At 39.1% G+C, this 23694-nt stretch overlaps 1 protein-coding gene across 1 annotated transcript; it reads left to right on the forward strand.

Annotated features, from left to right (window-relative positions):
* On the forward strand, positions 1–23694 carry LOC101407350 (myosin heavy chain 2). Its single transcript, XM_004433059.3, has 38 exons — positions 1–204; positions 295–438; positions 2115–2271; positions 3385–3412; positions 3496–3604; positions 3691–3783; positions 4004–4067; positions 4192–4290; positions 4942–5045; positions 5577–5715; positions 6077–6195; positions 6284–6433; positions 7760–7930; positions 8056–8365; positions 8991–9058; positions 9845–9932; positions 10023–10140; positions 11506–11629; positions 11718–11854; positions 13250–13505; positions 15097–15339; positions 15431–15607; positions 15690–15835; positions 15915–16005; positions 16092–16481; positions 17139–17265; positions 17947–18065; positions 18207–18403; positions 19101–19284; positions 19362–19527; positions 19619–19743; positions 19914–20222; positions 20310–20513; positions 21059–21184; positions 21275–21445; positions 21529–21633; positions 21754–21849; positions 23542–23694. Exons 1-38 carry the CDS (start codon positions 1–3, stop codon positions 23692–23694), a joined length of 5811 nt encoding a protein of 1936 aa, XP_004433116.2.

Consider the following 23694-nt stretch of genomic DNA (forward strand, 5'->3'; position numbering starts at 1 on the left):
ATGAGTGCAGACCAAGAAATGGCTGTTTTTGGGGAGGCTGCTCCCTACCTCCGAAAGTCTGAAAAGGAGCGCATTGAGGCCCAGAATAGGCCCTTTGATGCCAAGACATCTGTCTTTGTGGCGGAGCCCAAGGAATCGTTTGTCAAAGGGACTATCCAGAGCAGAGAAGGGGGGAAAGTGACGGTGAAAACGGAAGCAGGGGCGGTGAGTAGAGACCCAGGAGCCAACCACATTTTATTGATTTTTCTTGTTTGGTCACTTAATTGACATAAAGTTATCTTTCCTGTTTACCAGACTCTGACAGTCAAAGAAGATCAGGTTTTCCCCATGAACCCTCCCAAATATGACAAGATCGAGGACATGGCCATGATGACCCACCTGCATGAGCCTGCTGTGCTGTACAACCTCAAAGAGCGTTATGCAGCCTGGATGATCTACGTGAGTGCCTCCCACTAAAGTGGCCCCTATCATCATCACCATGGACCCTGCCAGCCCATTGCTTCCACTGTCGTATAAAAGGGTCACAAGTAGTGACCCATTTTGCTTTCACTAGTAGTGTAACTAGTTAAGTTTCACTGTTGCCATTGTAAAGCATAACCCAACAGCCAGCACTTCATCTTTTGTCTTCTCAACCAAAGCCAGTCAAGGCCATTGTCCACACGGACTGGGTTTGCCATAGATCCCTTGAACAAACATTGAACTAGCTACTACTTATGCCTATTACCACATGCCTACAATGCCTACATCTCCCCCACCCAATTCCAGCTGCAGAATCACCCAGAGGGAGAAGATAAACTTGTTTTAACACCTAAAAATGTTTTTGGTTTTTTTTTTGCTGAGGAAGATTTTCCCTGAGCTAACATCTGTTGCCAATCTCCCTTTTTTTGCTTGAGGAAGTTCGCCCTGAGCTAACTTTGGTGCCCATCTTCCTCTATTTTGTATGTGAGTCACCACCACAGCATGGCTGCTGATGAGTGATGTAGGTCCGCGCCTGGGAACCGAACTCAGGCTGCTGAAGTGGAGTGCACCAAACTTAACGACTAGGCCGTGGGGCCAGCCTCTTAAAAATAATGTTTTTAAAGATCAAATTTCACTCATTTTCACTCCTCCAAAATAATAGCAATTTGGATCTGTATATTCTGATTCTTTCTATGTGGAATGCCATCCCCTTGATGAAACCTTTCCAACTTCCCCAGGCAGAGTTGGACGTTCTGTTATGTTGTTTCTATCCCTGCAATAACAGTGATCACATTTTTCCACCATCATTCATTTACACATCTGTCTCCTACATAGACTGGGAGTTCCTCAAGGAATATCGTCTCATTTATGTTTCACTTCTAGTACCTCACAGAGGCCTAAAACACCATACATACTCAGTAAATATTTTCTAATGGAATCTGTTATGTTACATTGGTATTTTTGTATAGTTTAGCCAGTGCTGATATTCAGCTGGACACCTCTACAAGGTACCTGGTATTTAGAGTCAGCGTCCATTCTGATTGGTTGGTGTGTGACTTAGACCAGTTGTCAAAGATTTTGAAAATCCCCCTATTGTAATCATAATGTGTTTACATCATCTTGTGTTCTGTTTCTTTATAACCGAATAGTATTTTGCAATATTTCCTCAGTCTTGCTGCATACTTTCATGTTTACCTTTTTAAATGCCTGCATCATGTTGTCTTAAGAACATTGAACATAGTTCACCTAACCATTCTTGTATTGCTGAGCACTTAGGTTGTGTCCAAATTTATGTTCATGAATTTGAACTATCTTAATGCTGCAATGGAACTACATGCTTATTTCCTAAAATACAGTAAAATGTCTCATACTACACATACAAAAAAAAAAAAACTTTTGGAGCTCCTGCTATGTGAAAATCACTGTGACAAATCCCAAGGGGAATAATAAGAAGGCTAAATTATAGTCCCTTCCCTCAAGGATTTTCCTATCTCACTGTTGAAACTTCCAACTAGTTTTCATGCTGTTGCCTTAAAGAAATGTAGAGTATTTACTTAAATTAGTGCTCCTTTTAGATAAAATTCATTTAATAAGTGAATTGCACAAATAATAAGAAAAGCATTTGGGTAGTTATTCTTTCTTATTCCCTTGCACAGACCTACTCAGGCCTCTTCTGTGTCACTGTCAACCCCTACAAGTGGTTGCCAGTGTATAACGCCGAGGTGGTGACGGCCTACAGAGGCAAAAAGCGCCAGGAGGCCCCGCCCCACATCTTCTCCATCTCTGACAACGCCTATCAGTTCATGCTGACTGGTGAGTGGAATGCTTTACATGTGCATCTTTTTACAGCAGAACCATAGGAGAAAGAGACTCTAACTATCTCAACGCATTCTTTGAAATGGTCCCCTTTAGTCAAGGCTGGTGTATTTGTGAGGGAGAAGGTCCAGGAATGAGACAGTATAAAAGATGAATTGCAATCCCTAGTATTATATAAATGCTAATTATCTCTTAAACTTTTAAAAGTCAACAGAGATTGGCCATAGTTAGATAATTTACTTTTGAATGACTCAGAAACTAAATAAGCTTGAGCAAAACTATAAACATATCTACATGTGTCTGTACACATGCACACATTCATACACACACAATCACACATACAAACTGTGTTTCCAATACCAAGAGGCAACAAACAAAAGAGTAAAATTTGCCCCTGTGGCCTTATCCTCAATATCAGAAATTGTGACCAATGAACAGTCTCTCTCTATTAAGGATGGCATAAATGCTCTTGCCCTTTGCCCAGAACCAACCTGAACACACTCTAGATTTTAACCTGTATCTGGTGTTAAAACAGTTACACCATGAATCTTCTTCCTAGAATATTGTCTCAGCTAGACCAATCTAAGGTACTATGGCACCTTGGAAAAAGGGCCTAGAGAACTGCTCTTCAGAGAGTAAAACATCCAAACACACCTTTACCTTTCCCTAAAAATATGACTAAAGCCGTGATTACTTCCAAAGCTACCACCTTTACTATATTTACTTCTTCTCACACAGTGAAAATATCTCCAATGCCTATTTTTCATTACTTTTTATACCTACAAGAAATATGTCACTCACGTAAGTTGTCATCTAAATCCAACTGAAGATTCAAATCCACTTTTGATATTTATTTAGTGTAGAGTATGAAAAGAAAAAGTCTGGTGCTTCCTTGCAGTGTTCTGTTTAAATGGTTGCATGTACGCTAAAGTCAGGGGGAAGGGAGCCATAGGGAGCCAGAGGGAAGGATACCAGAAAAGGTGGTGGCCCTAGGGCCCACGAAGCCCTAGGGAGTGCTGAAAAATACTAAGTTCATTCCATTTTACTTTACTTACCATTTACAAAAATACAAGAAATCAGTATTAAGTGTCTATAATTTCTCTTTTGTAGACCGAGAGAATCAGTCAATCCTGATCACGTAAGTAGATTTTATGATTTCTTTTCATGGCTGTGACAGCTGCCAGCTTTGGGACCTCATCTGACTTAGTTTTTGTTTGACAGTGGAGAATCTGGTGCAGGGAAGACTGTGAACACCAAGCGTGTCATCCAGTACTTTGCAACAATTGCAGTCACTGGGGAGAAGAAGAAGGAGGAAAGTGGCAAAATGCAGGTGAGTCTGACTGCCATGGTCAGACTCTGGCTCTCAGGTAAGAAGTCCCTGAGCCCCACATGCGAGGACTGCTCTTGCCTTTGCAGGGGACTCTGGAAGACCAAATCATCAGTGCCAACCCCCTACTGGAGGCCTTTGGCAACGCCAAGACCGTGAGGAATGACAACTCTTCTCGCTTTGTAAGTCTCTTGGACACTATTATGGACACTGTTCACTGTTCAAAATTTATGGGATGTTTGTGAATACATTCTCTGAATAGGAGATAGACCTTTTTCTACCTGATACAAATAGTCTCTGAATTGATTTAATATTAAAGCATTAGCATTTCAAGTGTTTTGACTTTCTTAAAGATGTAATACGATTTAAAAACAAAGTAGTAATATTAGCTTTCCTTTCAAGGGTAAATTCATTAGAATCCACTTTGGCACTACAGGAAAACTGGCTTCTGCTGATATTGAAACATGTAAGTGCTTGGATATCCTTTACAATCATTTCTGTTTCTATGACCTATAAAATAGGCCAAAACTAAAATTTGCATCTCACGTGAATTTTTACCTTCTTATTGTTTCTTATTTGTTTCCTTCCAGATCTGTTAGAGAAGTCTAGAGTTACTTTCCAGCTTAAGGCTGAAAGGAGCTATCATATTTTTTATCAGATCACATCAAACAAGAAACCAGAGCTAATTGGTAAGAAATGTCACAACTCCTCTACAGAATTACTGCATCAGCACCTATCAATGCATGGTCCAACCTAGTAGTCCATGACTGAATTCCGTCAATTTTATATATCATCTTGATTCTGAAAATAGCTTTGTAATTTTGGTAAAAATTTGTGTGTGTGCATCAAAATTCAAAAGGAAAACTGAACATAACACCTCCAAATCCTATCACTATGAAATAACCACTATGAACACTTGGATGAATATCATTCTAGTCATTTTCTGTACATATATCCTTACAGACAAATACATACATACAGTAACTGGAATCATAATTACATGCCCTCTGTAATCTACTCTTTTGATTGAGCAATAATGTATCATGACTTTTTCCAAGTCAACAAATATAGCTCCACATTATTATTTCTAATGGTTGCATAATGTTACATTCTAGAGATAAACATAATTTATTTAACCATACCCTTTTAAGGATATTTAGGTTGTTTCCAATTTTGTACTTTAAATAGTCAACACTGTTGATTATCCTTACAGATATAACTTTTCCCAATATGTGATCATCTTCTTTGGCATCATATAATGGCTTAGGATTTGTCTAGAAATCTCTTGCCTTAATGAAGAAGATAATTCTGTTTACCTTTGCTCTGTTCCATGTACTTAGAAATGCTTCTGATTACCACCAACCCATATGATTTTCCATACGTCAGTCAAGGGGAGATCAGTGTGCCCAGCATTGATGATCAGGAAGAACTGATGGCCACAGATGTAAGTTGAACACAAGAAAATTAGAATGATTATGTTGGGTCAGAGCAGTGGTCCCTCCAGACAGATATTCAGTTTCTAATAGAAATAGCAAAAGAGGATTCAAGGATGAGCATAGATTTGCCACCTGGAGTCAACTGAAAAGATTAAGATGTGCCCCTACAACATTTTACTTTCTCTTAATAGTCTTTTAAAGATCTATCGTTTCTGAATTTACCTAAACCATTTTTAATAAGCTACTTACATTAGACCCATACCACTTCTCAAAATAACAAGTTCTTTAAGTCTACTATCCCTGTTCTTTATCTTAAGCTCACTTTTAATCTTCAGGGGGTATGCACCTGTAATTCTAATGCTCTGTGCTGGTCTTTTGTTGACCAACTCCCAGTACACCCAATCTAAGGAGTTCCTTGCCCCCCATCAGTACTGGTAGTTTCCTCAGTTTGACCAACAAGCCAGGAATGAGAATGTGAACTATTAACAGTAACTGTGTGGATCATAACCTAACAGTTATCCTATTGGTTATATTGGCAGAGTGCTATCGATATTTTGGGCTTTACTAATGACGAAAAGGTCTCCATTTACAAGCTCACGGGGGCTGTGATGCATTATGGGAATCTAAAATTCAAGCAAAAGCAGCGTGAGGAGCAGGCGGAGCCAGACGGCACCGAAGGTACCAACTGAGTCATGCACCTGATTTCATGTTCGTTTGAAAATCACATTTTTAACTTGTTACCCTTGAGTTTTCCTAGGAAGACAAATTCATTTTTAAGAATTGAGTATTAAAGTACATCTAGATAATATATTATGTGAAGCATGGCTATTAGATGGATGTTCCCCATAATTTCTGAAGTTCTTTAGGGCACACTACCCATAATCAAGGTCTTGAACTTTGCCAAAAAAATGGGCAAGGATACTCAAAAAGATATTCTTAAAACACTGCACAAAATGCCTGTAGCTTAAAAAAAATTTTTTTTGAGGAAGTGGGTTGCTTTGGGCCATAACAACATTGTTCTTTCCTTTCTTCCTTTCAGTTGCTGACAAAGCAGCCTATCTTCAGGGTCTGAACTCTGCTGACCTGCTCAAAGCCATGTGCTACCCCAGGGTCAAGGTTGGCAATGAGTTCGTCACCAAAGGCCAGACTGTAGAGCAGGTAGGCGCATAATTCAAATTCACCACCAGGGACGCAAGCATTTTATAGTCCTCCAATAACCTCAAGAGATATATCTTTGTCTTTCAAGGTGTACAATGCTGTGGGTGCTCTGGCTAGAGCCGTCTATGATAAGATGTTCCTGTGGATGGTCGCCCGCATCAACCAGCAGCTGGACACCAAGCAGCCCAGGCAGTACTTCATCGGGGTCTTGGACATCGCTGGCTTTGAGATCTTTGATGTGAGTTGGTAGCTAGTTGGTAAGGGGATTTTACAATAAGGTAATGAAAATATCAATAAGAAGAAATTTGTGAATATTATGACCTTTTCTTACCACTGTCAAAAAGTTATGCTAAGACTTAAAAGAGAGTGATTGGGCAGCTACTAATCATTTATTATAGTGGCAATTCCACTTCTATAAGAAATAATGCACTTAATGAAGACTGTTTAACTTGCTACATGATCCAAAGGGAATTAGGAATTAGCTTGGCATAGTTCCTGGGGGGGGGTGTCCTAAAAATCCCACAATGCAAAATGAAGTTAACATAAAAATATCAAAGTAAACCTGTGCAACACATGATATGCTCTGAATATATGGTAGAAGAATCATTCAAAACTACTTAGGCAAATAATAAGAGCTGAGAAAAGGTTAGTAATTTAGAGTCAGCATTAATAAACTCAATGCAATTAACTCAATTCTCATTAATGCGATATCATGGGATAAAAATTCATATTTAATTATGAAATACATTTTTCCTGTTTATAGTTTTTAAGAAATTTATCTTTTTCTTTCTAATTATAAAAGCAAAACTTGGGCGTTGCAGAAAATATGGAAAATCAAGGAAAAGAATTCCACATTAATTCTGCTATTTATATCTAGCTAATGTTAACATTTGGGCATTTTTTTTAAATACAAGTGCATGTTAACATACCGTACATAATATTTGCTATCTTAATTTTTTTTCATTTCACATTAAGGAAGAACAAGGGTGACAATTATTGTTCACTTCAGTGCTGACCATGATAACTTCCACACAACATTCAACTCCTCCCAGCCAGCTTCTAATGGGTTGCAAATTAGCTCTTAAATGAGTCAACCAAAAATGCAGAAGATAATGGGAACAAATATGGAATGATTAAGTAGGAACTCAAAAAAATACCTGAGTAAACTTAAGCAAGTACAGGAAAGAGTAATTTTTTTTTTTATTTCATTTTATTTTTTTTTTAATTTTTTGTTTATTGCAGTAACATTGGTTTATAACTTTGTAAAAATTTCAGGTGTACATCATTGTACTTCTATTTCTGCATGGACTACATCGTGTTCACCACCAAAATACTAATTACAACCCATCACCACACACATGTACCGAATTAGGAAAGAGTAATTTTAATGATTTAGGATTTTGTATAAAATGGTAGCAGAGAAAACAGTACATTTCACAGGCCCCCAATGATTTTGATATCTATAATCTAAAGGCTAGTCAACATGTATTTTTAAATTAAAAAGTCCTACATTTAAAAATGCTCAATTTGCTAAAGAGAAAAGTAAACATATCTATTTATTTAGTTCAACAGCCTGGAGCAGCTGTGCATCAACTTCACCAACGAGAAACTGCAACAGTTTTTCAACCACCACATGTTCGTGCTGGAGCAGGAGGAGTACAAGAAGGAAGGCATCGAGTGGACGTTCATTGACTTTGGGATGGACTTGGCTGCCTGCATTGAGCTCATCGAGAAGGTCTGTTTTGCATTTCAGAAACTATGTTTTGTGCAAACTAAATTATTCATTGCATCTTAATTTAACTCTATGTACAGAAAAAAAAGTTTAAAGACAATTATAACTGTGTTGTGGTCTGCTTTTAGCCTATGGGCATCTTCTCCATTCTGGAAGAGGAGTGCATGTTCCCCAAGGCCACAGACAATTCCTTCAAGAACAAGCTGTACGAACAGCATCTTGGCAAGTCCGCCAATTTCCAGAAGCCCAAGGTTGTCAAAGGCAGAACTGAGGCCCACTTCTCACTGATTCACTATGCCGGGGTTGTGGACTACAACATTAATGGCTGGCTTGACAAGAACAAGGATCCCCTGAACGAGACCGTGGTCGGGCTGTACCAGAAGTCTTCAGTGAAAACTCTGGCTCTCCTCTTCTCTGGGGCTCAAACTGCTGATTCAGGTAACGCTCAAAATCCAACACTTTCTCTAGGTATTACAAAATGTGATGTTATATTGAGGCTGGTGATCTCATAGCTCTGGCAGAAGGGTTGCAAGGCCAAACCCACAGTACCCAAGTTTTGAGGAAGTAGGCTGCTTTGTAATTGTACACTTGTGGCTCATTCCAGCACTGACAGAGGTCCTTCTACAAAGGGCCAGAGAGGAATTATTGGGATCTTAACCAATGAAAAGCCTTGGCTTCTATGATTCTCTTCTGCTTTTTCCTCCACATCTGCTGGATATTGAGTATCTGGGGGTATTTAATGCAATATAGTGACAAACTTCTGCCTCTTGATTCTAACTTCTATTGATGTTTTAAGATTATTGTTTCCCCAAATGTCCTAATATTGAGGAGTCCATCCCTACACTGTGAAGTGAATGCCCTTCACTTCATTTCCTAATGGAGAAAGAAAACACAGAAAAGTGAATGCAAACTTAGTTGACAGATAAGATTCATTCAAACTCATACAGAGAGGCCAGTAGTGTCAAAAAATGCTCTACTTGAACAGAAAAATTAGCAAAAAGGCAAGAAATAGCCCTGTCGATTCAAAACTATATTTGAATGACACCTTTTATTTTTTCTCCAGAGGCACCTGTCAAGAAAGGTGGTAAGAAGAAGGGCTCTTCTTTCCAGACCGTGTCTGCCCTTTTCAGAGTAAGGAAGAAACTGTTGTTGACACTCCCCTGTTACTTTGGGAATTTGTTTTTAAAAGCACAGCCTCTTCTTTCCACAGTCGTTTAGGAAAGGACCGACATTAACTAATGACTTCTGTTAATTTAGCTTTGGAAAGAAGAGCTTTCAATTACTCAGGAATTATTAGCTCATCTTTCATGCTAAGCCAAATAATCAAGAATATTTTAAAATAAGCAATAACATGTACTCAGAGAGACTAAATCATCAGTAAACTAATGAAAATCTTAACAGCTAGCCTATAAGGAACCTAATATGGTATCCTTGTTCTTAATCCAGTCGATTCTCACTTATAAACTGGTAGGATGGGTTCCCTTATAGATAATCTTTATTCCGTGAAAGTTGATAGAATTGGAAAAGGGGAGCTATCTTTAAAAGAAAAAGCCCAAATGTGGTGCAGGCTTGCATTGCCTTATTGGAGAACCATAGAGTTTAGTAGAAAAAAGTAGGACCATCTAGTACGGGAGGGCAATGATGTAAATATATGTGGGTGGCCAGGGGCCAGGGTAGGAAGGGGGTGCTTGTATACACTAAAAGGAATCACGTGTCAGGCTGCTTTATATGTGTAACTGTTGCCAACTCAAGTGGAGAACAAGGTACCGAGAAAGAAACTGCATCTCAGGAGAAGCCTATCAAGGTGTTAACTTAAGTAAAAATGGTCCATATTAGTCATTCAACTCAGCTACAGACATCATCAAATGCTCATAACCATGTCTAAAGTCTGAGATAGGATTTTGTCTGATTTTACAGGAGAATTTGAACAAGCTGATGACCAACCTGAGGAGTACCCATCCTCACTTTGTGCGGTGTATCATCCCAAATGAAACAAAAACTCCTGGTAAGAAGTTCTAGACTGACAGCTCAAAGCATGACTGCTATACCTCCTTTTTACAAAACTCTGTAGTGAAATAAATATGTATTTATTTAGGGGCCATGGAACATGAACTTGTCCTGCACCAGCTGAGGTGTAATGGTGTGCTGGAAGGCATCCGCATCTGTAGGAAGGGATTCCCAAGCAGGATCCTTTACGCAGACTTCAAACAGAGGTCAGACTCTCCTAATTATAGTGTATTGTAAAGTTTAGTATAAATATATTTAGTGCTAGCAAAACAATTTAGTGAAAAATATGCCTCTATTATTTTTAATTTTCACCAAAAAAGGGTAAAAAACTATAAGCCTCAAAACACCTTTAAAATATAGACATACCACATATTAAGCACTCCACAGACTTTTCTTTGGATTTGCCAAGCTCCTGGCTTAGCTCATAAATGTACACACTAACTTCAATTATTATGAGAACTACCATTTTTGAGTGCTTAATATGTTTGGATTATCTCATTTAATCCTTACAAAAACTCAGAAGACGTCAGTTCTAGCAATATCTCATTTCATAAATGAATAAGCTGAGGCTCAAAGAGATTAAGCCACTTGCCCAAAGTCACATGGTTATTAAGTGGCTGAGTCAGGAACTCTCCCACGCATGTATAGCTACCAATAAGTCACTTTCTGTCACTTCTTTTTTTTTTTTTTTTTTTTTTTTTTAAAGATTTTATTTATTCAGTTTTTTCCCCCCAAAGCCCCAGTAGATAGTTGTATGTCATAGGTTCACATCCTTCTAGTTGCTGTACGTGGGACTCGGCCTCGCATTGGATGGAGAAGTGGTGCCTCGGGGCGCTCCTGGGATCCGAACCCGGGCCGCCAGCATCAGAGCGCGCGCACTTAACCGCTAAGCCACGGAGCCGGCCCTCTGTCACTTCTTTTGCATCTTCCATCTTTTTCTCTCGCACACTAGTTTCCCAATGTTTCCCAGAACCATGTCACAATAACAGCTCACAGCTCCTCTTTCCCCTCCCTAGATAAGTCCATCTTGAGAATCAAATAAGAGGCAAAGGGGACAAGGGGCTGGGTGGCAGCTGCAGGGAGCTGTCCTAAGTCTGGGTCCGGTGGAGTTGACAGAGAACTCCAGTGCTCAAGACCTGAAGCACCCCTATGTTTTATTTCAAGTAATTGGGACAGTTCCTCATACCAAAGTGTATCTCCTACCAGGTTCCTCAATAAAAATTTGCTTTCTTGGACTCAGGATCTTATAAAGCAAATGCACTTAGGAAGGAGAACATGTTACATTTTATTGGTCATCTACACCTTAACGTGAACAAGATTATTGAATCCTTTCCTGAAAACAAGGTCTGATGATGCAAAAAGGAAAGTTGCAACTGTGCAGGAAGGTAAAGTGGAGTAAAAATAGATAGTCAATACTAGACTGACCATCCATGTATACAACATCCTTCCTGTGAACAAAGAATAATAATTGTTTTAAAAGCTCTGATTTTTTCTAATGGATCATTTAGTGTTTAGCTACTATTAGTGTCCTCAGTAAACCAAGTTTTAAAAAACTATACTTACTTTAATAGATACAAGGTATTAAATGCAAGTGCTATCCCCGAAGGACAATTCATCGATAGCAAGAAGGCTTCTGAGAAGCTCCTTGCATCCATCGATATTGACCACACCCAGTATAAATTCGGTCACACCAAGGTAATAGTCTCTAAAGTCGGCCTGATGATATCCCTGTCCCTTTGAAGTTTATGTAAAGTTTCTGATCTGCATCTCTGTCCACACACAGGTCTTCTTCAAAGCTGGTCTTCTGGGGCTCCTAGAGGAGATGCGAGATGACAAGCTGGCCCAGATAATTACCCGAACCCAGGCCAGGTGCAGAGGGTTCTTGGCAAGAGTGGAGTACCAGAAGATGGTGGAAAGAAGGTATAAAAACGTATTGTTTATTTAGTCACATCTTCCTTCTTCAGAAACACATTTGAGATGGCTTACAGTTAAGACTCAGGTATGATAAGGCCACCAATGTAAGAAGGAATGAATAAGAGTCCTGTACTGAAGTGGGGACATAAATGTCCCAGAAAACTGAAGGTAGGGGTCATCACCATGGAATACAGCCTGAGCATTCAGGTAAAAGAAAGAGAAGCATAAAGTGTGTGCAGTTTTTATCTAACAAAAGAAAATATACCAGTGAGTAAGCAGAAACAGAATTTTGCCATAGCACTTGGTTCTAATACAAATTTATTGGGTAGACCATTAAATAAGATACATTGAACTGCACAGCAGGCTATTTTCAACAGTGGTTGTATACGAGCTGCAGAAAAAACTTCTTTCATCTGATTATTTCTATTATCAAACTACTATGATTTAAAATATTAAGGGCATTTATCTGTGAAAGATTTTTTTCAGTAAGTTAATACAACGTCACTGAGGTACATAGCTTTCTAGTGATCTAATGGGATGCAGGGACAGAGTTCTAAGACTAAAAAGCCAGGCGTCTCAAACTGCAGTATGCATATGAATGAGACCCATAGTGAGAAATGCATTTTATATTGTCACCTGTCACCCAAAATATATGTGTGTGTGTGTAAATACATAATTTACATGAAACAAATTTTATTTCTATCACTGTAGTTATGCTAATATTTTCTATTGTATTCTATTTCATTAAAAATAATAAGTTTGATCATGACCCATTATATATATATTTGGGCAGTTAATTGCCTGTATATGAGGGTAATTAATTTTCTAAAATAATTTAGTTTAAAACAAATGTGATGATATTACAGAGTAGAATGCAAAATTCACACAACATTAAGATATAAAACCAGAGATTATCAAAGAAATTCTGAGTTTTATCCCATGCCCCACATCCCTCAAGCATCCAGTTCCCCTTCACTGCTCTTAGTGATGTTCTAGTAGGAAAGTCTGAGAAGCACTGATGTAGAGCAGTACTTCTCAAAGGGTGGTCCTTGGACCTGCAGCATCAGTTAGTTTTAACTAACAAACTAGTTAAAAATGTAAATTTTTAGGCCCCACCTCAGATCTTCTGAATCTGAATCTCTAGGGATAGGGTTCAAGAACCTGTATTTGAACAAGCCCTTCAGATGTTTTCTATGCACACCAAAGTTTCAGAAGCACTGATGTAGAGAAATGAGTGATTAACAAGTCCTTGACCACCATCCCAAAACATAATTTCTTTCATCCGTACTTTTGAAAGTAGCTGAGGAACATGGTGGGGGCAGAACCTCCAACTCTCATTGCCAAGATTTCTTCTCAGTTCATCACCCACATAATATCTAATTTGCATCAATTAAATTTCAGAGAGTCTATCTTCTGCATCCAGTACAATATCCGAGCCTTCATGAACGTCAAGCACTGGCCCTGGATGAAACTATTCTTCAAGATCAAACCTCTGCTGAAGAGTGCAGAAACTGAGAAGGAGATGGCCACCATGAAGGAAGAGTTTCAGAAAATTAAAGACGAACTTGCCAAGTCAGAGGCAAAACGGAAGGAACTGGAAGAAAAGATGGTCTCACTGTTGAAAGAAAAAAATGACTTGCAGCTCCAAGTTCAGGCTGTAAGTAGTAGTATCCCTGGGTACTGCTAACCAGGATGCAAGTGCTAGAACTCTGGCCACGAGCGGCAGTTAGTTGGGTAGTCAGCATGGGAAACACTCACCAGAGGGAGAAAGTTAAAGCACTCTGATGGTCCTTATAATGTCCAGGTATTCCTTAATAAACTCCCCCAAACCAAACTCCCCCACAACAGGACCAGGGCACTGAGAGGTAGAACTGACCGTTGTTTTCCATTCTACACAATTTCATCAAACTCTAGGATTTACGACTTCTTTTCCCTTTGAAGACAGTCCTCAAAAGTGATTTTTAACATGAAAGTATCCCAAATAAAATATTAAAAGGAGGATAGCATGAAGAGAGTGATTTTTTTCTCTGAAATTTCCTTGAACTTCTAGATGTCCATGGGTCTTAAATCACAATATGTACAGCTGACCAATGGCAGTATTCTACACCAAATTTTATTGGATTATTGTTTGTTATTGATCTCCAAAACTCAGATTCGCTCTTTCCAATCCATCTCCATAGTCAGTGCCTCATCACATCATACCAGGATTGCTGCATCAGCACCTAAGTTGCTCTGCCTGCCTCCAACTCTGTCTTCTTCCATCCAGTCTGCTCACTGCTCAGTGCTCACTCCTAAACTAATCATTTTAGAACTGCTTCCATCAATTCTGAAATGTAATTTATAAGACTGTCTTTCATTTGGAGTGAATTGAATTGGTCTGGTATAATTTACTCTTCACAAAATCATATATGTATTTTTCCTGTTGATTAAGATTGGTCTCTTCTGTCAAGTTTGAGTGGTATAATGATTCCCTCTTCTAGATGACGGAAGGAAAAAGAGCTGTTTTTCTGCCCCCACCCTCTTCAAATCTATCCTGAATTCTCTTTTGTTGTCCCTTGAGAATTACGGAGAATCTGTCCTACCCCAGTATATTCACTACCAGGCTACATGCAGCACATTTTATTCTTTTATGTATTCGAAGGCTGATAGGGAGGCTCACTGATGAATGTATGTATCAATTTCTCTCTCCTTTCCTGCCCACCCCCAACCATCTTAATTGGAAACACAGCAGTTCGCCAAGAATTTCTTGATTACTTTATGCCTCAACTTGAATTTAGAGCATCATAACCAGGATCATCCATCAGTACTACAAAGAGAAATAGTTCAGTAACAGCTGCATCCTGAATTTCTCCTGCTGGAATGCCTTTTCTCCTCCTGTTCCTTCCCCCAATAAACTGGTTTCTACAAGACCAAATCCCACCCAACTCTCAAGGCCCAACTCAAATGCCACTTCATTCAAGAAACCATCTCTGATACAACTTCTGTGATCTCTTATGTCACTAATTGCTTTCTGAATTAATGGTAGCTTTTGGGGGAAAGGCTTTCTGATCTACTGTAGAATATACTTTTCTAAAGGAACAAGACAATATCTGGTACATTTTGGTTTTTCCACAATGTGGAGTATCTTGCACACAGTAGGTGGTTCATAACAATTTAACTCCAAAGAACCAACAGCAGAGATTTACACCATTATTATTGTGAAATATTTCATTATTTCTTCCCAATTTTCATTTTGTTTCCAACTCAAGGAAGCTGAAGGCTTGGCTGATGCAGAGGAAAGATGTGACCAGCTGATTAAAACCAAAATCCAGCTGGAGGCCAAAATCAAGGAGGTGACTGAGAGAGCTGAGGATGAAGAAGAGATCAATGCTGAGCTGACGGCCAAGAAAAGGAAACTGGAAGACGAATGTTCAGAACTCAAGAAAGACATTGATGACCTTGAGCTGACACTGGCCAAGGTTGAAAAGGAGAAACATGCCACAGAAAATAAGGTATGAATCATAATCTGCTGTCCCATGTAGAGGTTCTGCCATCCAACTAAGCTGCTTTATGGCAGAGATCATTTCTTTTTCATTTTTCAAGGTGAAAAACCTCACAGAGGAGATGGCAGGCCTGGATGAAACCATCGCTAAGCTGACCAAGGAGAAGAAGGCCCTCCAAGAGGCCCACCAGCAGACCCTGGATGACCTGCAGGCAGAAGAGGACAAAGTCAACACCCTGACCAAAGCTAAAACCAAGCTAGAGCAGCAAGTGGATGATGTAAGTCTAGGATTTTCAAGGAAATTATTTTCTTCTAAAGGAAGCTAAGCACTCCTTTTGACTCCACATTATTTATATTTAGCTTGAAGGGTCTTTGGAGCAAGAAAAGAAACTTCGTATGGACCTAGAAAGGGCTAAGAGGAAACTTGAAGGTGACCTCAAGTTGGCCCAAGAGTCCATAATGGACATTGAAAATGAAAAACAACAACTTGATGAAAAGCTCAAAAAGTAAGTATGAACTGCTTATGAACTTGATTCCAATGGTGGATATGGACTCAACTGCTATCTTTTGCTACTTTTCAAAAAGGAAAGAATTTGAAATTGGCAATCTGCAAAGCAAGATTGAAGATGAACAAGCACTTGCCATTCAGCTGCAGAAGAAGATAAAAGAGTTGCAAGTAAGTTCATATTTCCATTAGTCTGGCTCAAAAGAGGCACAGCTATGACATAAAGAAGCTAAGTTTGTGCTTTTCACCACTCCCAGGCCCGCATCGAGGAGCTGGAGGAGGAAATCGAGGCAGAGCGGGCCTCCCGGGCCAAAGCAGAGAAGCAGCGCTCCGACCTCTCCCGGGAACTGGAGGAGATCAGCGAGCGCCTGGAAGAAGCCGGTGGGGCGACTTCAGCCCAGATTGAGATGAACAAGAAGAGGGAGGCTGAGTTCCAGAAAATGCGCAGGGACCTGGAGGAGGCCACCCTGCAGCATGAAGCCACAGCGGCTGCTCTTCGGAAGAAGCACGCGGACAGTGTGGCTGAACTTGGGGAGCAGATAGACAACCTGCAGAGGGTCAAGCAGAAACTGGAGAAGGAGAAGAGTGAAATGAAGATGGAGATCGATGACCTTGCTAGTAATGTCGAAACAGTCTCTAAAGCCAAGGTACTAGAGCTTCTGGGAAATTATTATTAATAACAATAATCTTTTATGTACACATCATAGTTTGCACAGGGCACTTTACCCACATTATGTTATTTGTTCTTTGCAGTAATCCAGGAGGTAAGCACAAAAGATATTAGTATTTGTATTATTTCCACTTAACATATGAAGAAACTGTAATTCAAAGAAGTTAAGTGCTTCAGCCCCATCACACTGTTAATAAATGACAGCACTACCTTTTGAACATTGGTCTTCTGTGTTCTCTCGCTCTGCAGTTGGAGAAAACAGCTCTCCAATATTCTCAATTATCCAATAAACAGAGCTTCACTGTACATGAAGTATTTATGAACATGCTTTTAGGAAATATACCATACAATTCTTAGACTATCTTAAATTTAGAACATAATCTTTAAATTTTTTTATTAATATTGAATAGAGCTCCACAATTAGCTTTTTAAAATTCCAGTATACAGTATTTTCAATGTAGGGCCACAATCATAAATATAAAAAAAATTTTCTAAATATATACATATTACATATAAGAGAATTTGATTTATTTTATACGTCAAAGTAAATATGTTTCTGTTTTAGAAGAAATTGAGCTATAGCAAAATTAGATTAAAACGTCTTCATTGCCTTCTTTTACTTTTTCTCATGTAGGGAAACCTGGAGAAAATGTGCCGCACTCTGGAGGACCAAGTGAGTGAGCTGAAATCAAAGGAAGAGGAGCAGCAGCGGCTGATCAATGACCTGACAACCCAGAGGGGACGCTTGCAGACAGAATCTGGTAACTGTCCTCTTCTATGGTGTCTAAGAGTAGAGATGATGTGGTTAAAAACAACTGATTTGTGATGTGAGAGCCTAATAAAAGCAGCTGAGAACATGTGTGATTTACTACATAGCTCAGACTCTCAACCTACTCGCAAGGTCCCTTGGGGACAACGTTGGAGATAAAGACTTCAACAGGACTGGATCAAGCTCTGCTCCAGAAAGGCCACACTGAGGGGATGCCTGGGGTTAGGTGTCACACCAGCATGGGTCCAGGGCTTTTTTTCTAGACCATGCTTCTTTTCATCTATGCCAGAGTGAACCAAATTCCTGAATAGGGCAATGGATAACCCAATCTCTCAACAGTCTTATGAAACTGGGACTATGTAGAATTAAACATTTTAACTCCCTTCTTTGACAGTCATCACTAGGTTTTGCACAATATCATATAACTCTGAAAGAATTAGTTATGGAGAGAACAAAAATAATGTAAGATATATTTATTCATTCAGATTAATACATAATTTTCACCATAAAAGTCATAAATTTGACATTAAGCATGAAGATGTCAAGAGAGAATTCAATCATCTGAGCACTCAATTGCAGGGGAGGTGTTAAGAGTTAAAATTTACTTCTAATATAAGCTTGCAAAATTCTTTCTTAACTTTAAAAAAATGGTGCCATTTTGTTTGCCTATCAGGTGAATTTTCACGTCAGCTAGATGAAAAAGAAGCTCTGGTGTCTCAGTTATCAAGGGGCAAACTAGCATTTACTCAACAGATTGAGGAATTAAAGAGGCAACTTGAAGAGGAGATAAAGGTAATTATCATTAAAAGACTCATTTTCTTCCCACAACCTGACCCTAATTGGAGTCCATTACACCAACTTTTAAAGGGTCTTGAAATTTAAGAATTCAACATTTAGATATCCAGTAAAATGAATGTGTAACTATCTCCACAGGCCAAGAACGCCCTGGCCCACGCCCTGCAGTCCTCCCGTCATGACTGTGACCTGCTGCGAGAACAGTATGAGGAGGAGCAGGAATCCAAAGCCGAGCTGCAGAGGACACTGTCCAAGGCCAACAGCGAGGTTGCCCAGTGGAGGACCAAATACGAGACAGACGCCATCCAGCGCACAGAGGAGCTGGAGGAGGCCAAGTATGTGCACAGATATGAGAAAATGTGCAGAAAACTTTGAACATTGAATCATAAAGATACAGCCTTTGAACATTCAGTGCATTAGCCCACAAATGTTCATTAATTCGCTTCTCATCAGTGCCCTAAGAATAAGACATGAAAAAAGCAAACATGATCCCTGCCCTTCTAGCCTAAAATCTAGTTACGGAAACAAAGAATAACCAACAATTATCCAGATAATTGTTTGCCAAGTACACCAAGCTTATTGCTGCTTCAGGATTTTTGCACTTGCTGGTCCCTCTGTCTGGAATACTCTACCCCCAGACCTCCCTCTAGCTCACTCCCTGACTTCTTTCAGATCTTGACTCAAATGGTACCTCCTCGGAGATGCCTTCTCTGAATATCTAGAATAGTTGCCCACACCTTACTCTATTTTATTTTTCTTCATTTCACTTATATCTGCAATATGTTATTATGCATTTTCTCACTTGCTTATTCTTTCTCTCTCTCACCTGTTTGGAAGCTTCGTGAGGCAGAGGCCTGTTTTGTCTTGTTCACTGCTGTGTACCCAGTGTCTGGTTCATAAAAGGAGCTCATCAATATTTGTTGAATGAATGAATTGATATTATTATGAAGTTTCCAGTACTTTTCAGTGTGGTAATAGTTCATAATCCTTGTTTTGGTTCACTTCTCTCTACAAACATATATAATCTTCAAGGAAGAAGCTGGCCCAGCGGCTGCAGGCTGCTGAGGAACATGTAGAAGCCGTGAACGCCAAATGTGCTTCCCTTGAAAAGACGAAGCAGCGATTACAGAATGAGGTCGAGGACCTCATGCTTGATGTGGAGAGAACTAATGCTGCCTGTGCAGCGCTGGACAAAAAGCAAAGGAACTTCGATAAGGTAATTACTGCAGTAGCCTCTGCTCTGTACTATTTTCCTCTATCCTTTACAGCAGATAACCACTCTTGGTTTTTCAGATCTTGGCAGAATGGAAACAGAAGTATGAGGAAACCCATGCTGAGCTTGAGGCCTCTCAGAAGGAGGCCCGTTCTCTTGGCACTGAGCTGTTCAAGATGAAGAATGCCTACGAGGAATCCTTGGATCAGCTAGAAACTTTGAAACGAGAGAACAAAAACCTGCAGCGTGAGTCCCTTTCACTTTCAATAACATTCAAACTTTTCTCTTACGTCCTCTGTCTGACCAAATCTCTATCTGTCTTTTACCCAAACAACAGAGGAGATCTCTGACCTCACGGAACAGATTGCAGAAGGAGGGAAACGTCTCCATGAACTGGAGAAAATAAAGAAACAAGTGGAACAAGAAAAGTCTGAACTTCAGGCTGCTTTAGAGGAAGCAGAGGTACAGGTCAAATTATACATTATAAACAAATAAATTCAGAAAAGAATTAGGCCCATCCACATAGATTGAATAACAAGACAAACAGCACAAAATTAGTGGAAGGAAAGGTGTGCAGAAAAACTTCCAAATACTTCCGTTCCCTGCTAATGTCACTCCTTGCTGTCATTAAGGCATCTCTTGAACATGAAGAGGGAAAGCTCCTGCGCATCCAGCTGGAGTTGAACCAAGTCAAGTCTGAAATTGATAGGAAAATTGCTGAAAAGGATGAGGAAATTGACCAGTTGAAGAGAAACCATGTCAGAGTCGTGGAGTCCATGCAGACCATGCTGGATGCTGAGATCAGAAGCAGGAATGATGCCATCAGGCTCAAGAAGAAGATGGAGGGAGACCTCAATGAAATGGAAATCCAGCTGAACCATGCCAACCGCATGGCTGCTGAGGCCTTGAGGAACTACAGGAACACCCAAGGCATCCTCAAGGTAAATGGGTTCAAGAGATGGTCCCAGGGTGGTTAGGGTGACTGCAACTCTGAGAATGGGGTGTCTCAATGATCGTTCATTCCACAGGACACCCAGCTACACCTGGATGACGCTCTCCGGGGCCAGGAGGACCTGAAGGAGCAGCTGGCCATGGTGGAGCGCAGAGCCAACCTGCTGCAGGCTGAGATCGAGGAGCTGCGGGCCACTCTGGAACAGACCGAGAGGAGCAGGAAAATCGCAGAACAGGAGCTCCTGGATGCCAGTGAGCGCGTCCAGCTCCTGCACACCCAGGTGAGATTCAGCACAAAGAAATTACCTTCAGCAAATGTTTATGTGTCCCAGAAAATATAAGCTTGAATTTTTTATAAGATAGTCAGGTTTTATACTTCTACCAAATTTTCACTGTATTATTGAGAAATCTTTTGCTGTTTTATTTTGCATAAATTATTATTGATTCACTTCCTAAAATATTCCAAAGGTGCTCATATTCTTTTGTGCTAACATCTTTATTGAACCTCATTATCAATACTGACATTTTTATTGTAGAGAAATGGAATGTTTGAACATCTGTTATAATTTTATCCCTGTGAATGAATCTCATTGGTAAATGGCAGCTATAAAATTATAGAGATGTTTGGTCTAATTATGAACTATGTACTTGAAGATGCCGAATATTCTATAACATTTCTACTTCATTTAATTGTACTACATAACAAAATAATATTGAAAGGCATTTGACTTGCAGATTTTTAAATGAAATTTTTTTTCAAAAAATGGCTACCACTAAGTACTTTGGTAATATGATAAAAAAAAATGTATAACTTATTTTTAAACAGAACACCAGCCTGATAAACACCAAGAAGAAGCTGGAGACAGACATTTCCCAACTGCAGGGAGAGATGGAGGACATTGTCCAAGAAGCTCGCAATGCAGAAGAGAAGGCCAAGAAGGCCATCACTGATGTGAGCAGAGGGCAACACCGTGGTGGTCAAACTTGCATCTTGATGTGCTATCTCAGCTTCCTCAACTGATTTTGCTTTACTGCTAATTAGGCAGCAATGATGGCTGAGGAGCTGAAGAAGGAGCAGGACACCAGTGCCCACCTGGAGCGGATGAAGAAGAACCTGGAGCAGACGGTGAAGGACCTGCAGCACCGTCTGGATGAGGCTGAGCAGCTGGCCCTGAAGGGCGGAAAGAAGCAGATCCAGAAACTGGAGGCCAGGGTGGGTATTTTAATATCTCTCTATTTCCATTTGCTCGCAACACCTTACTGGATCAAAGTTCTTAAGAGCCTACTTATTTGCAGGTGCGTGAGCTGGAAGGAGAAGTTGAGAGTGAGCAAAAACGTAGTGCTGAAGCTGTCAAAGGTCTGCGCAAACATGAGAGGAGAGTGAAGGAACTCACTTACCAGGTACAGCACTAGTTTTTATCAGCTAAGCACTCCTCCATGTATATGTGAAACACTTACATGCAATGATACAACAGTCATGTGCTTTTGAAGTAAGGCCCTATGGTTTTTATAATCTTTCAGACTGAAGAAGATCGAAAAAATATTCTCAGGCTTCAGGATCTGGTAGATAAACTTCAGGCGAAAGTGAAATCTTACAAGAGACAAGCTGAGGAGGCTGTAAGTATCCTTAAGATTGAAGGGAAGAGAGAAGTCCTCTGTTAAGAAAAGCTAACAGATAATAATTAGATTTACTAATCCTTGTAGTAATAGGCTGTTTGCTTTATACAGACTGTGTACTTTTTCAAATATGTGTGCAATTTGTACTTATTGCTTATTATTTGTAATATTAACAGCTTGATTTTAAAAGTAAAATTTCAAACTACAAAGAAACCTCAAAAAATTTCAAAGCAGAAATACCACAGGCCACATTCTCTAGTCTCAGTGTGATAAACTTGCAAAGCAATGATAAAATCTAAATTAAAATTCCCAAAGACTTAAATGTTAAAAAAATGTACTTTCCTAAATATTTTTTGGTTAAATTGCAAATAAAAAACATAATTACTGAATAATTATTCATTATAAATAAAATTTCAAGGAAGATGTTACTTTTATAAACCTATAGAATGAAGTCAAAGCTGTCCTTGGAGGATAATTCATAGCTTTATATGCTGTCATTATGAATCAAAAATAAAAATAAACGAATAAACTGACAGTCCAATAAAGAAATTACAAATAATAAAATAACGAAAGGAAGACGGACTGTTAGAGATAAATGTAAAAATTGATGAATTAGAGTATACTATTTTCTAATTTGATAATTTCAGTAATATCTGATAATTTCTGGTGAGTTAATAAAATAAATAGACTTATAACTAGCTTAATCAAGGAAAAAAAGAAAGAAAATACAAACTCACAACATTAAGAATGAGAAAGGGGACAAACCATACAAGTAGAGGATTATTTTTTTTAATGTAAAATATAAATCTGTCAACACAGTTGAAAGCTTAAAGAAATTGATGATTTTTATAGGAAAATATAAATTACTAAGTTGGCTGAATAAGTTATTTCTGAATTAGTTCTAAAAATGGACTCAGGTCCAGATGGGTCTTTCAAAATTTCAAGGAACGGATAATCCCCTAGCTATGTAAGCTGTTCCAGAGCATGGGAAAAGACAGAAAGCTTTCCAAATCATTTTAAGAAGCTTGCATAACCCTCATACCAAAACCAGTCCAAGAGCGAATAGGAGGGAAAAAACTAAAGGCAGTTTTACCCATAATGTCATTATAGCAAAGATAAATTACTAAGTCACTGAAACCCTTACTTTATTTGGGGTATTGTCCATCAGTGATTAAATCAGCTAAACTAAGGATTACTTAATATTAGGGAATCTGTCAAGAGAATAATTACATCCAAAGCAGAAGAAAAAAAGTAATTGTTTTGAAATGTGCCAAAATAATATATGATAAAATTCAACATTTATTTCAATTTAAAGGAACTATTAAGAAATTTATCCTTAATATGATAAAGAATATCTAATTCGAGCAAATGGTCATCATCTTATAGCAAGCATTAACAAGTATGACTTTAATATTCTTAACTTCTTGCCTGCTCTTACATTTTTTCTTGCTCTACTTGTGGCATATATCTTTCAATATGTTTTGGTTGCAAAAATAGGGATGCAATTATTTATGAGACACCAAGCCACAAATAAATTATAAAGTTAATTTCAATGATAAGAAAAATCCAGGAGATGGTAAGACAATAATGTTTCCTGTTGAATATTTTAACTTCTCTGTAGATGCCCTTCGGCCTATGGAGTCTAGAATGATACACAATATGATTTCCTTACAATTCTATTTTTATTCTCAGGAGGAACAATCCAATACAAATCTATCTAAATTCCGCAAGCTCCAGCACGAGCTGGAGGAGGCCGAGGAACGGGCTGACATTGCCGAGTCCCAGGTCAACAAGCTGCGGGTGAAGAGCCGGGAGGTTCACACCAAAATCATAAGTGAAGAGTGA

Source organism: Ceratotherium simum, chromosome 16 (genome assembly GCF_057802395.1).
Source record: "Ceratotherium simum simum isolate JZ-2026a chromosome 16, ASM5780239v1, whole genome shotgun sequence".
Taxonomy (NCBI): domain Eukaryota; kingdom Metazoa; phylum Chordata; class Mammalia; order Perissodactyla; family Rhinocerotidae; genus Ceratotherium; species Ceratotherium simum.